At 39.5% G+C, this 12,913-nt stretch overlaps 1 protein-coding gene across 2 annotated transcripts in view; it reads left to right on the plus strand.

Annotated features, from left to right (window-relative positions):
- The window catches only part of DGKH (diacylglycerol kinase eta), a gene marked incomplete at both ends in the record, with an annotated part of 164,725 nt that overhangs the window by 130,833 nt on the left and 20,979 nt on the right, over positions 1-12,913 (plus strand). For both annotated transcript variants that reach the window (XM_084278141.1, XM_084278142.1), the window contains 7 exons: positions 475-574; positions 1,893-2,169; positions 2,639-2,767; positions 8,029-8,163; positions 10,026-10,143; positions 11,014-11,124; positions 11,292-11,388. In XM_084278141.1, coding sequence (XP_084134267.1) covers positions 475-574; positions 1,893-2,169; positions 2,639-2,767; positions 8,029-8,163; positions 10,026-10,143; positions 11,014-11,124; positions 11,292-11,388 — 967 coding nt within the window. The remainder of the gene's footprint in view (positions 1-474; positions 575-1,892; positions 2,170-2,638; positions 2,768-8,028; positions 8,164-10,025; positions 10,144-11,013; positions 11,125-11,291; positions 11,389-12,913) is intronic.

Genomic DNA, 12,913 nt, shown 5'->3' on the forward strand with positions numbered 1-12,913 from the left:
CTGTAGCTTGCGTAGATACACCTCAAGGTCAAAAGCATGAGCTGTGCAATGGGACCTGTGACGCCATAGGCATCATCTAAGAAGTGCTCCATTAAAGTCAATAGATCTTCCTCCATGGTTTCTGACTCCATCTCTGCATGGGAGCTTGCAAGATGGTGTGGAAGGTGTACAAGCAAGGGAATGAGTAGAATTTAGTCATGCTTGTTTCAGTTCTTAGAAATAGGAGACTTAGATGTGTGTGCAATGGCTTAAATAAAAAGGGAGGAAGAGGTTTTTTTGGTTTAAGGCTTACTGCTTGAATTTGGCAAGCCACGCAAGAGTATCATCTGCTTTGCAAGTATGATCACAGAGTTTAGTTTCAAACATGAATGGTGTATAACAGCATTCACATAAACCAATTGCCATAAGAATTTAACATTCAAAGTTTATCTATTTCATTTAATTTCTTTTCTCCCCTCCTATTTTTATCTGAAGAATATTATGTGAAACTGTAAAGGACTTCGTTGCCAAAATAGGGAAGACTTATGAAAAACCGGTGGAAAATGCAGAGGAAGCTGATGCCATGGCCATTAAAGTAAGGCAATGACTATTTTCTAGTTGAATGTTGTCTTTTTGTGTTATAGCCTATAGGAGTTTAATTTTTAAACCTCTCCAGGATGCCCAGCTTGGCTTCCATCTCAACTAGTGACTTTAAAATTCTTCTCTTCATAGTGCATGGAACACTTGTTTTCAAAATATATTTAAACTGTAAGTTCTCTCTAAACTCTGTTTACACTTTTTTCCTTCAAAAAGGATAAAGTACATTGTAACATCCATAGACATAAATGGAAATATTTTGCATTAGGAGTTACAATTTTCTCTGAAAGGGATTAAATTAGCCACAGGAAAACGATGGGATAATGAAGAGAGAGTGTGCTGGGAGAAGGAAGGAATGAGAGACTACAGTGTTGAAAATAATGGTTTAACCTGTAAATTGTGGAGACCATGTTGCAAAAGCATTGAGGGAAAAAAAAAAACAAACAACAAACAGTAGGATTTGGTATGAGGCACAAAATTTACATGAGCTGAAAAAAACCCCAAGTAAACAAAATGACTAACAATCCCAGAGTCAGGAAATGTACTTGCTAAGTGGCAGTTTCTGGATCAGTGCACATTTTAGAAAACAAATTATTTTGGTTTTTACTCTTCCAGGGCCAAAGAGTGTTGTTTTCCTTCCCCCTAGGCACAGAAAATCACCTCTTTTCCAGTGTACCTAGAGAGTAACTGCTCAGTCAGGGGTAGAGATGTTTGATAGTGTTTGATTCTGGCTTCAGCCTCTTTGCTCTGTGACAGCTCACTTGCTTGAATGTACAGCTGTTTTGCAAACCACCACCACCACCCCCTCCCAGTCCAAAACCACCATGTGTTTTCAGTCTAACAGTTGGGCATGTCCCTGTAGGTTCTCTCTCCAAACTGGGGTACTGAGCACCCATAATTTTTTATCGTGCATATGGGCAAATCTGTGCTGGTTCTCTCTGTGCTGAAGGCCATCTGAAGAAGAGTGAGATCTGATCTGTACCCTAGTTATGTGGCAGGCTGAGTTTAGCACCGTGTGTTATTTTAGTCTGAATATAGGGTGGGTTGTTTTTTTTTTTTTTGTTATAATTGCTCTAATCTGCTTGGATGTCACAGATTCTGCAAAACCCCAGGCAGATCTGCTCATAATCTGATATTTTGAAATATTGAACATGGGTTTGGATTTTACGTAGACAACAACATAGACAAGACAGTTTTAAATCCTACTGCGTGGAGAAGTTTGCTCCCTCCTTACAATCTGGTGCTTAATTTCCTGAAAGTTTTCATATATTCACTGGTTTCCTGGTGTGTACATATTCTTTTCCGCTTTGTCTTAGTGCACCGAGTTAAATGAGAAGCTAGACCTACTGCTCCAGGCTCTTCACACAGAAGCCCAGGCTGCTCCCATTCTCCCAGGCATCACTCCTCCCATCGTGGAAGAGGAACCAGAGGAGTTTTCAAGTGAAGAATCTTTGTCTGAAAGCAAAGAGCAATTAGCAGAGTGTGTCTCAAAGTCTTCCACCCAGAAACTCTTCAAACCAAGGGAACAGCTAATGCTCCGGGCAAATAGCTTGAAGAAGGCTGTGAGGCAGATCATTGAACAGGCAGAAAAAGGTGCCCATCAGCAGTGTTGTGATCCTTACTGATGGAATAACGATGCAGCTTGTTTTCTTCACTAGCATAAATTTTCATTATTAAAGCTTGATTTCTTCATTCTCACGTAGGTAAAATTATATGCTTGTTTACAAGCTGCAGGGGAAAGAAATGCAGCTTGTTTGGATGTTGATGACTGTCTGCCTGCATATATGAATACGTATGTCTGCACGAGTGTGCACATATAAAAGCGTGTTCCTTCTGTAACTATTACCCTCCTCAGAATGAAAATTTCTGGCATCAAATCTTTATCAATGGGCAGAGGATTGCAAGGGTCTTTTTTTCTGAAGTGGCAAAGAAATCTTTTTTTTTTTAAGATTTATAAACTTCAAGCTACAGAATAATTTTTTGAAAAAGCAGCTAATTTTCCATTTATGCAGAATTTCTTTAAAGATCTTGAAACTTTCTGTCTTTTATTTTTAATAAGCAGTTGTGGATGAGCAGAATGCTCATAGTGAAGAACAAGTGAACCAATCCCCACTAGAATATAGCAAAGAATTGGATGAATCCAAAGAAGAGGAAAAGGAAGAAGATACAAAGGAACTTGAGTCCCCATCAAGTGAGTAAATTAAGAATGAGATAATTTAAAATTATGCAGTCTCCTTATAGTTGTGTTATGGAGCAATCTGGCTCCATAATTGAAAATACTAGCATATTGTTTCACTGGAAATCAGTAACAGTTTTTGATAGATCTGGATCAAGGGAAAAATGTGGGAAATAAGATGCACAGTGTTTTGGAACAGATTTGCCATGCTAAGAAGGTATTTGTAAGAGAGAGAGAGAGAGGTGCCTGCTTAATCCAGCATTTACACTCACCTTTCCACATGAACCTGAGCAGGAACTGGCATCTTGGTAACGATGGCAATAACATGTCTTCGTGGTAGGCATTTTAGGGGATATAGGAATTTCTGGCAGTCCTTTCTGTTGAAGAGATTTCATGGTGGTTTGTTGAAGGAGTATCGTATTTGGGGGTTGGACTGAATGATCTCTTGAGGTCCCTTCCAACCCCCATGATTCTGTGATTCTGTGATATTATGGGAAACAATATTTTTGTATTGGCAACAAAACCCTGATGTCTCAGCTGGGATCTTACCTTGAGGCAGTTATGGGAGAGCAGAGGATGAAATTTAAGTCTTTTATATGAAATGGAACAGTGTAAAGCTGGAAATAGTATCATAGAACCTGGAACATGAGAAGTCTCCTGAGAAGTGGCAGTACTGAGGTCACCCTCTCCATTTGTCCATTCCAGAGCAGAAATTTGAATCAAAGTCATTGACATCATAAGGCTTCTTCCCATGAAAAAATTTGGTGGTTTTGTCCCAAATACAGGACATTAGCCCATCTAGATCCTTGTAACTATTGGCCAGTGTAGAGCAAGCCATATAGCAAGCTACTATATGAAGCTACTCTTGCTTTTCAAGGTGTAGAGCCTTGTCCTTGGTTGGATGGACTTTATCAGCTGCTGCTGTCCAAGTGCTCCTGCTTTCCCCTAGAACTATCATTCTGTCTCCACTGTGGGGCTTTGCAGGGTGCTATCAGAAGAAAGTAAGACAAAGTGGGTAGAATCATAGGATCCCAGAATGCGTTAGGTTGGGAGGGATCTTTAAAGGTCACCTAGTCCAGCCCCCCTACAGGAAGCAGGAGCACCTTTATATCAGATTGCTTAGAGCTTCATCAAGTCTGACCTTGAATGTCTTAAGGGATGGGGCCCTCAGCACCTTTCTGGGCAACCTCTTCCAGTGTCTCACCACCCTCATAGTAAATAACATGGGTAGCCCATGCTGGATTTTAATGTGCAACAGAAAGAACCCAGTTGTATAATTTATATGAATAATTGAGTGATCTGAGTTTAAAACAACTTGCTTAGAAGGTAGCATTTCCTTAAAGTAGCAGCCCATAGTGCTGCTAAGCTTTCCTTTTGGCTAATTAATGTTTGGTTACTGCATGTAAAATGATATTTAGAGAATAGTATTTCCTACTCATCATCTGAAATAGTATAGTACTAATTCCTACACTGAAATGATAGGGTAAAATTTGTCTATAGAGAACTGTCTCTTACCTCCTTCCTTGTTTGGTTGTGACACCAAGCCAGTCCAGCCAGAAGTCATGTTAGGACATTTCTCATCACAAATTTCAGTGCTACTCTTTGTTTGGAGTGGTAGCTCATGTGGCAGGGGTATTCAAGAGTCCCAAGCTGCATAATAATTTTAGGGAAGCCGTTTCTTGCTATAGGTAGAAATGTCAGTCTTTGCCATATTACTAAAGTGGTCAATGATACACAGCAGGTGAGGTGTTGAGTTTACCTCTGAGTCATGGAGGAACAACGGTAGCTGGTAGATAGCAAAAGCCATCCTCTAGATACTTAGTGAGCAACTTCCTGTGGCAAAATCAGTTTTCAGCAAAGTTGTTTGGGATTTGCATCTCCTTCTCTTTACCCAAACCAACACCAAGATCTTCCAGAGCTGTTGTCTTCTTGAGGCTCTGCTCTGAAGCTGGTGTCTGTCGGTAGCTCCTACCTTAGAAATACATCATTAGTTTCCTGGGGCTTCTGTTGATTCAGGATCTCACATTTCCTTTTCTCTATTTTTTTAAATTTATTTCCTTTTTCTATTTTTTGTATCAAAAATAGAGTGGCCAGTAGGTCTAGGGAAGTGATTATACTGCTGTACTCAGCATTGGTGAGGCTGCACCTCGAGTGCTCCAGTTCTGGGCTCCTCATCATAAGGAGGACATTGAGGTCCTCAAGCGTGTCCAGAGAAGGGCAACCAGGAGCGACTGCAGGAGCCGAGGAAGTTTAGTCTGGAGAAGAGGAGGCTGAGGGGAGACCTTATCACCACCTACAACTACCTGAAGGGAGGTTGTAGAGAGGTGGGTGATGGTCTCTTCAGGCAGATGACAGGAGATAGGACAAGGGGAAGTGGCACAAAGCTGCACCAGGGCAGGTTTAGATTAGATGTTAGGAAAAAAAAATTTCACTGAAAGAGTTGTTGGGGGCTGGAACAGGCTGCCCAGGGAGGGAGTTGAGTCACCTTCCCTGGATGTGTTTAAAAAAAGGGTAGATCAGATACTTAGGGATATGGTTTAGCTTAGGATGGGAACAGTTGGACTTGATGATCTTAAAGGTCTTTTCCAACCTTGTGATTCTGTGTGTGTGATTCTCCAGGAATGGATTTCAGACTCAAGTGGTTATCTCTTCATTGGCCCCCTCTACTATAATATTGATTATAGGAATCAATGCGTGTTGGTCGTCTAGTTTCAATAGGAGTTCATAGAGGATGATGGCTAAATGGATGATATGGGCCTACTGACATAAATATATAATAAAATAAAAATATGCACATGTGTGGGTCCCTATGTATCAATATATATAAGCCCCTCATTTCCTGGTGATGCAATTTCTGTGTTTATTGGGGAGCTGCACTATTCTTCATACATCTGATGTGTGTGAAATAGACTGCATATTAATGCTGTCAGCAGAAGATAGGTGTTTAGGGAGAAAGCATGAAACATGAATTCAATTATCTGCAATGAAACATCAGTTTTGCTCATTAGGGCTCTGTTGTTTTTATCAGAGCATGAACAGCAAAAGTTTATCTTTATTGCAGTTATCCCCATGAGTCTCATCTGTCAAATAAAGAGCAGCTGCTCTGTTGATTTTCCTATTTAATATAACTGCCTTGTTCCCAAGTACATAGAGAACAGACTGTGTGAATAGCATTGTGAATTTTTCAGTAGCATTATGAAAAATGAATGTTAATTTCGCTCTGAATATTATATTTTACCCTCTTAGGATCTTCCCGGTCATTTGATGAAGATAATATTTTTCCATATGTTAATTACCCTCATCTAAATATTTAATAACTCTTGTTAGATATCACTTTCAAGTTTAATTTATTTTCATTTTTTAACTTTATATTACAGTGCTTTGTCATGCACAGATGCAAACCATTGTGTTTACATTGTTGTCATGCAATACTAGAGCATTTTGTAATAACTGCTAAGACCAATATGCAGATGTTAAAGTCAGAAGAAGCTGTTGGGCCACTTGGTCAGACCTTTCATATTAAAACAGTCCAGAAAATTTCACCCACTTATCCCAGTACTGTGTCTAATAATCATCTTATTCCTTGGATACAAGAGGGTGAAGAATTTGCTGTTCTGTGCAAGGTTAATCTACATTTTTAAAAAGTGAATGCCTAAATCCTGTCCTGAATTGATTTGTACACGGTTTCTAGCCCCTGGTTCTTGTTATTACATTTGTCTCTAGATTTTTCCAGTCTGCATTTCTTTCTATTAATATACAGTACACCCACGTTACTCTCAGGCTGTGTTATCATGATTGACGTGAGCTAATCTGTCCCCTCCTGACACAAAAAAAAAAGGCTCTATTTTAACCTTTCCACCATATTCCTACTGTGGGTTTTTTCTAAAGCTATCTTGGTCTTAGTCCAAAAAATTACTTTTTAATTTGTTTATTTGTAGGGTTTTTTTCTTTCTTCTTGATTTAGTTTTCAGGTATTGAGAGGGATCTCAGAAATCTCTGATCTCTTTGAAATAATTTCACTCTTTGTTCTGAGCTTTTTCATTTCATCAAGGTTGAAGTTGTCCTAAACCGAAATTGTTTTAGCATGTAAAATAATTTGGAGCAGAGCTAGCCAGTAACTGTCTGTATATGATCATCTGGTGTGCAAAAGCTTCCTACATACACGTTGAAATGCTATAGCAAAGCATTCAGTAATACCCACACTTTCTTCCCTGGGACACTGATTTCTGGCTACAAGGTGGCTGGCTTTCACAAAGATTAACTTCCCCAGGTTGAGGCAAGCACTGGCATATTCTCTCACTCCACACAACACAAGTTCTGCCAGGAAATTAAATTACAGCACCTGAGGCCAGCTCTCTGAACAGCCTTTTCTTCTTCATCAGCAGGCCCAAGGATAACTGGCCTCAGTTCCTCTTTGTGAACATCTTCTCTTCCCCCTTGATTTTCTTCCCCTTGGGTTTCCAGAGCCATTACCTGCTTTGGTCACCAAGAACCTGATCAACTACCTAACTTTACTGTCTGTCAGAAGGTTTTATTGGTCCATCTTCTGGAGAATTTTAATAAATAAGTTATTTCAGTTATTTTGGGAATTGCTGGTTGGACTTTTTTTGGAAAAAAAAAAGATGTTGGAAAACCAGTATCTCCCCCATGATCTCGGTGAGGAAGATAAGAATGTCTGAAAATGGCTTTCCCTTCCCTTGAAATTTTCAAGTTGGCTGTAAATAAAGATGTTAGAGTCTTGCCTGAGGTTTTCAGAAACGTGAAACAGGTAGGAGGTCCATTTTAGCTTCTGGAAGCAAATAGCATGGCTGTTGATGTTTTATGGCCTCTGGGTTAGAATAGCTATCTCTATTAAAATTGTTATAAATAATAATAAATTATATATTATAGGTATAAGGAAATATGTACTGAATTTACATTTAAATTAGTATACTTCATTAACATGTTTATTAGAAGCGTACTGCAGCATTCCATATTATTGCATTTTAAGGTAGATATAATTCCATTTTGCTAGTAGATTGAGGTATATGTTGGGATCTTGCCACACTGAGTGCCAGGGACCCCTGTTCATTTTAGTTTGTGTTTATCACTTGATCTGTTTCTGAATTTTCCCTGTATTTAGAAGAAAAACCTGTGGTATGAGGGGAAGGACACTTGGCACTGAATGGTAGCAGATTAAATCGATGTTTTTGAAATGTTTTCAGGGCTGTAAAAATAATGGTTTTGGTAATGTCATAATTGGTCTAATTAGTGTTCTTACTTTTACTTCTGCACAGCTAAAACTGCACCAAGATCTCCAGATCGACGCACAAGCCGAGGTATCCATTCTCAAACAGGCTCTTTCTCTGCTCCAGCTTTGGCTGCAAGCAAGGAAAACCTCCCTGTGCTTAACACTAGGATTATCTGCCCAGGTAATTATGATTTTGAAATTCGTTGTTCCTTACACAACTTTAATATTGACTTCCCTTACCCTGCTTGTTCTCTCATACTTCATGCCAGGAGCTCTCAGGTTGTTTGAACTGAAATACAAAATAAAGTAGAAGATTCCTGATCTTTTGGCACAACACCAGATGTAGCAGAAATGTTGTGTTCAATTCTACAGGATGAAAAATTAAATTCAGGATCTTTAAATAATAGAATCACAAACTGGTTTGGGTTAGAAGGGACCTTTAAGGATCACCTAGTTCCATCCCCACTGCCATGAGCAGGGACACCCTCCTCTAGACCAGGCTGCTCAAAGCCCCATCCAACCTGGCCTTGAACACTGCCAGGGAGGGGGCAGCCACAGCTTCTCTGGGCAGCCTGTGCCAATGTCTCACCACCCTCATTGAAAAACATTTCTTACTTATGCCCAATCTAAATCTACCCTCTTTCAGTTTAAAATTGATGCCCAATGTCCTGTCACTACAGGCCCTAGTGAAAAGCTTCTCAGTCTTTCCTGTAGGTCCCTCTATATTTTGAAAGGCCACAATAAGGTGTCCCTGGAGCCTTCTCTTCTCCAGACTGAACAAGCCCAAGTCTGTCAGCCTGTCTTCATAGGAGAGGTGCTCTGATCATCTTCCATGTCCCTCCTCTGGACTCACTGCAACAGCTCCCTGTCGTTCTTGTACTGAGGACCCAGAGCTGGATGCAGTACTCCAGGTGGGGTCTCAGGAGAACAGACCAGAGGGGCAGAATCACCTCCCTTGACTTGCTGGTTATGCTGCTTTTAATGCAGTGCAGGATATGGTTGGCTTCCTGGGCTGTTAGTGCACATTGCCAGGTCCTGACCAATTTTTCATCCACCAATATCCCCAAGTCCATATGTCATTCATCTCAATCAGTGGAGGCCATGGAAGGGGCTGAGGGCCGGAGCCATGTAAGGTGGAACCCTCTGAGTAAGACTTGTCTGTAATACCTCTCAGGAAATGGGTAACTGAAACTACAGAAAGCTGCTGTGTGGTAAGAACAGTTGGGGAAAAAATGGTTTAATTGAACTGCAGTTAGTACTAGGAAGCACCATTAAATCACTGTTTTAATTAAATTCGTTACTTCAATTAAAACATAACTGGATTAGGCAACCTGGTCTACTGAGGGTGTCCCTGCCCGTGGCAGGGGGGTTGGAACTAGATGATCTTTGAGGTCACTTCCAACCCAAAGCAGTCTATGATTCTACAATGGAATTGGGCTTACATTTTTCTTTAGGTCAATTTAAGTGAAAGCTTTTAGAAAGGACTTTTCTTTGCTTACCTGCATTGCACAATGTTTAGTAGAATTACTTCAATATTTGCCAAGGTAGGCATGGCAAAGCTGTGAGTTTTCTACAAATTAAGTTAAACTAGGACTCTTCCAGTTTTAAAAAAAGTTGGGGATATTCGTTAGGATTATTTCCAAAGGAAAGAACCAGAGGAAAATCACAGACTGTTTGGAGGTGAAGATTAAACTAAATAAAAAGCTCAATTAATAGTTTTGGCTGTTAGGTCACTCATTTGGTTGCTATGCCAACCAGTGAGTGTTGGCCTGAAACCCTGAATTTCCTTTGTGATTTTTTTTATCTCAATGGTGGTACTTGAAGAGTGAGCCACCACACTGCAGCATGGCTGCCTTTCCTCTCAAGAGAGCCAGAGACCTGAAAAGATAACCAATACAGGTAAAATCTGAGACAGGCACTCCATTATTCCCTATATGGATTTAATGAATATTTTGTCTCTCAGTATGTGGCTTATATTATGATGACAGATGTTTCACTGTTTATCAAACACAATTATTAATTGTTGTTTTTCTTTTCAATCAGGTTTGAGGGCTGGTCTAGCTGCTTCTATTGCAGGAAGTTCAATTATTAGCAAAATGTTGCTAGCAAACATCGATCCATTTGGTGCTACACCATTTATTGACCCAGATCCAGATTCACTGTAAGTAATTTTATTTCCCCTAAATGTACTGTTTTGCCTCAGTTTACCTTTCTTAAGCTTTTTGTTCTTACTTTTTTGTTTGTAATCTTTTCTTTTTTTTTTTTCCACAAAATTCTGGTTTGCACTCATTTGGCAGTAGACATCAAGGTTTGAAAAGAGGCTGGATTTTGCCAGAGTAGTAGAATTGTCCTGCAGCAGCAGAAATAATATGAGACATTTGCTGACTTATCCCGTGCCCTTTGACTCTGAGAGGAGTATACCAACAGTTCTTCAGAGCTGTGTTTTTCTGCCCAACCTGCTGGTCTGAACAGGAGCTGAGCCACCAGCAAGTTGTTGAAGCAGATCTTGGCACTTTGTAGTGAAGGAAGAAGTCCTCATGACTCGAGCAGTGAGATGGAAATTTTGTGTCCTAAGTTGTCTCTGCTTTCCAGAACTGGGTGTAGCACTGGTGGAGACTTACAGATGGCACCTGGATTGTGGGCCGTGGCTCCCCTAAAACAAAGGGTATATCAGCCAAGGATCTATCACCAGCATGCCTAAATGCAGCCTGGGTGGTCAGCCCCATGTGGTGCTGTGCCTGGGGCAGCTCTTTCTCCATATTCCACTGTTAATTTTGCATATGGTGAAGCTAGTGCTAGGATGGGGTAGGGGTGTTACAGTTTCTTCTTTGACCTATGGGAAGTAACTTGCACTTGCAAAGGAGCTAGCAGCCAATCTGTATCTTTGACTGCCGTTGGGCAACCTCAAGGAGATTCAGAGGAAACATCTCTTGGTTGATGCATCTGTTCTGAGACCAGCCACAATCTTGTGATTCCACAGCTCTGTGTGTCCAGGTGCTGTGTAAATGAATTATCTCTTTTCTTCAAACAGGGAGGGATATTCAGAAAAATGTGTCATGAACAACTACTTTGGAATAGGGTTAGATGCAAAAATTTCACTAGAATTTAATAACAAGCGAGAAGAGCACCCAGAAAAGTGCAGGTAAGATCACTGTTTGTAACAGTCAAGATGTTTCCATGATTTTCTTTTCCTTATCTCTTTATTTGCATTCCTTAACTTTTTCTCATCCTACAAATGCACAACTTGATAATGTATTGCATTGTACTGTCTGTATTTCAATATGTGAATCTTGTTTTACCTGTTTTCAGAAGTCGGACGAAAAACATGATGTGGTATGGAGTTCTTGGCACAAAAGAGCTACTGCAGAGAACTTACAAAAACTTAGAACAAAAAGTTCAACTTGAGGTAAATTTTATTTTTGGGCAGAATGAGTATTTTTGCTTCCACAATGTGTAGTGAAGAATCTGGGCTTCCTCTTGAAACCTTTTAGAGTTCATGTGCCAACCCAAGCTGCCTCAAAGGCATTGTGTATAGACACTATGTAAAAGGTGGTTCCCCAGTTTTTCTTTGAGTAAAATGTTAGTACTTAAATATTCCAAAACACCCAGTATAGTGTTTCTTATAATTACTATAGAGTTGGGTTTTTTCCCAAAATTTTCTTGTATAGATAGGATATATTTCTTAATGTTCTCTGCATTAAAGGGGGAAAACAGGTTTTAATGAGAGTAACAGAAAAGACTGTACACTAAACAGAAGGAGAGGAGTCATAATCTTCCAGGTTCCTATCTGAAAGCTTGATTACACATGTAGGGAAAGCACACACAGAGATGGTCTTAATCAAAAATCCCTGACACAAGAGGGGACATTCCAAATGTGCATCACAAGAAGCCCAGCTACACCTACAGAGACTTTCTCTAGTAGGTGTTTGAGACAGTCCACAAAAGAACCAAGGTACTATCACAACACCACCAAATGCAGTGTACGTTATCTAAAGGTGGCTATTTGGGATTGTTTTGGGGTTTTTTTGAAGTTCCAACATAAAATCTAAGTCTTCTTCACCATACTGGGGACTTAAAGGAGATATAAATGATTACCGGATGCAAAGAAAGGACTATAGGATGGCTACAGCTGTTTTCAGCCTATGAATATCTAGGCAGGTTTTTCACCAAGAACATATATCATTTCTCTTTTTGCTTCATGCTAAACATTTCATATGGAAGTTTGTGATATTTATATGAAGATAACTTCTTTAGTTGAAAGAGTAATTTTAAGTCATTGGAACTCTTTCTCACTCCTCTGAGATTAAGGAAGATTTTTTTCTGGTAGTGGCAGATTGCTGTTATCTAAAGATTGAGTAATTATCAAGGAATTATGCAGCAGTTACTGAATATAATGACAGGAAAGAACATTACGTATGCTGCAGATAGAATTCTAATTTAAGTATCTTTTGAATAAGATTCAAATAAGATTCAATAAGGCATTCAAACCTGACCTTTCCATAATTATTTTTGAATATTTCTGGAAGTAAACCAGCAAGCAAAAATCTCATATTTAGTATTGCCTTGCATAATATTAGCCTTATGTTAAAACCTGTGATGAGATGCATGGCATTGGAAAATTTAAACTACCAATTTCAAGAACTGGAGGTAGATCTCTACTACAATACAAAGGGCTGTGCAGCATAAATTGAATACTGTCACATTTTGATTAAAATGTTACATTTTGTCTTTTTGCTGAGATTAAATCGTGAAAAGGGAGCACTAGGTACATTCTAGAAATAATTTAGCATCTCCTTCACCTCCTGATAAAAATGCTACAGATATTTTTCCTTACTCCCTGAGGATTTCTGTTTAATTTGTATAATTTTAAGATCCTCCTGTGGGACTGCTTACTTGTGGTAACCTAGCAATCTTTAAAAGTAATTTTACCT

The sequence above is a fragment of the Gallinula chloropus genome (genome assembly GCF_964237585.1).
Source record: "Gallinula chloropus genome assembly, chromosome: 1".
Lineage (NCBI taxonomy): Eukaryota > Metazoa > Chordata > Aves > Gruiformes > Rallidae > Gallinula > Gallinula chloropus.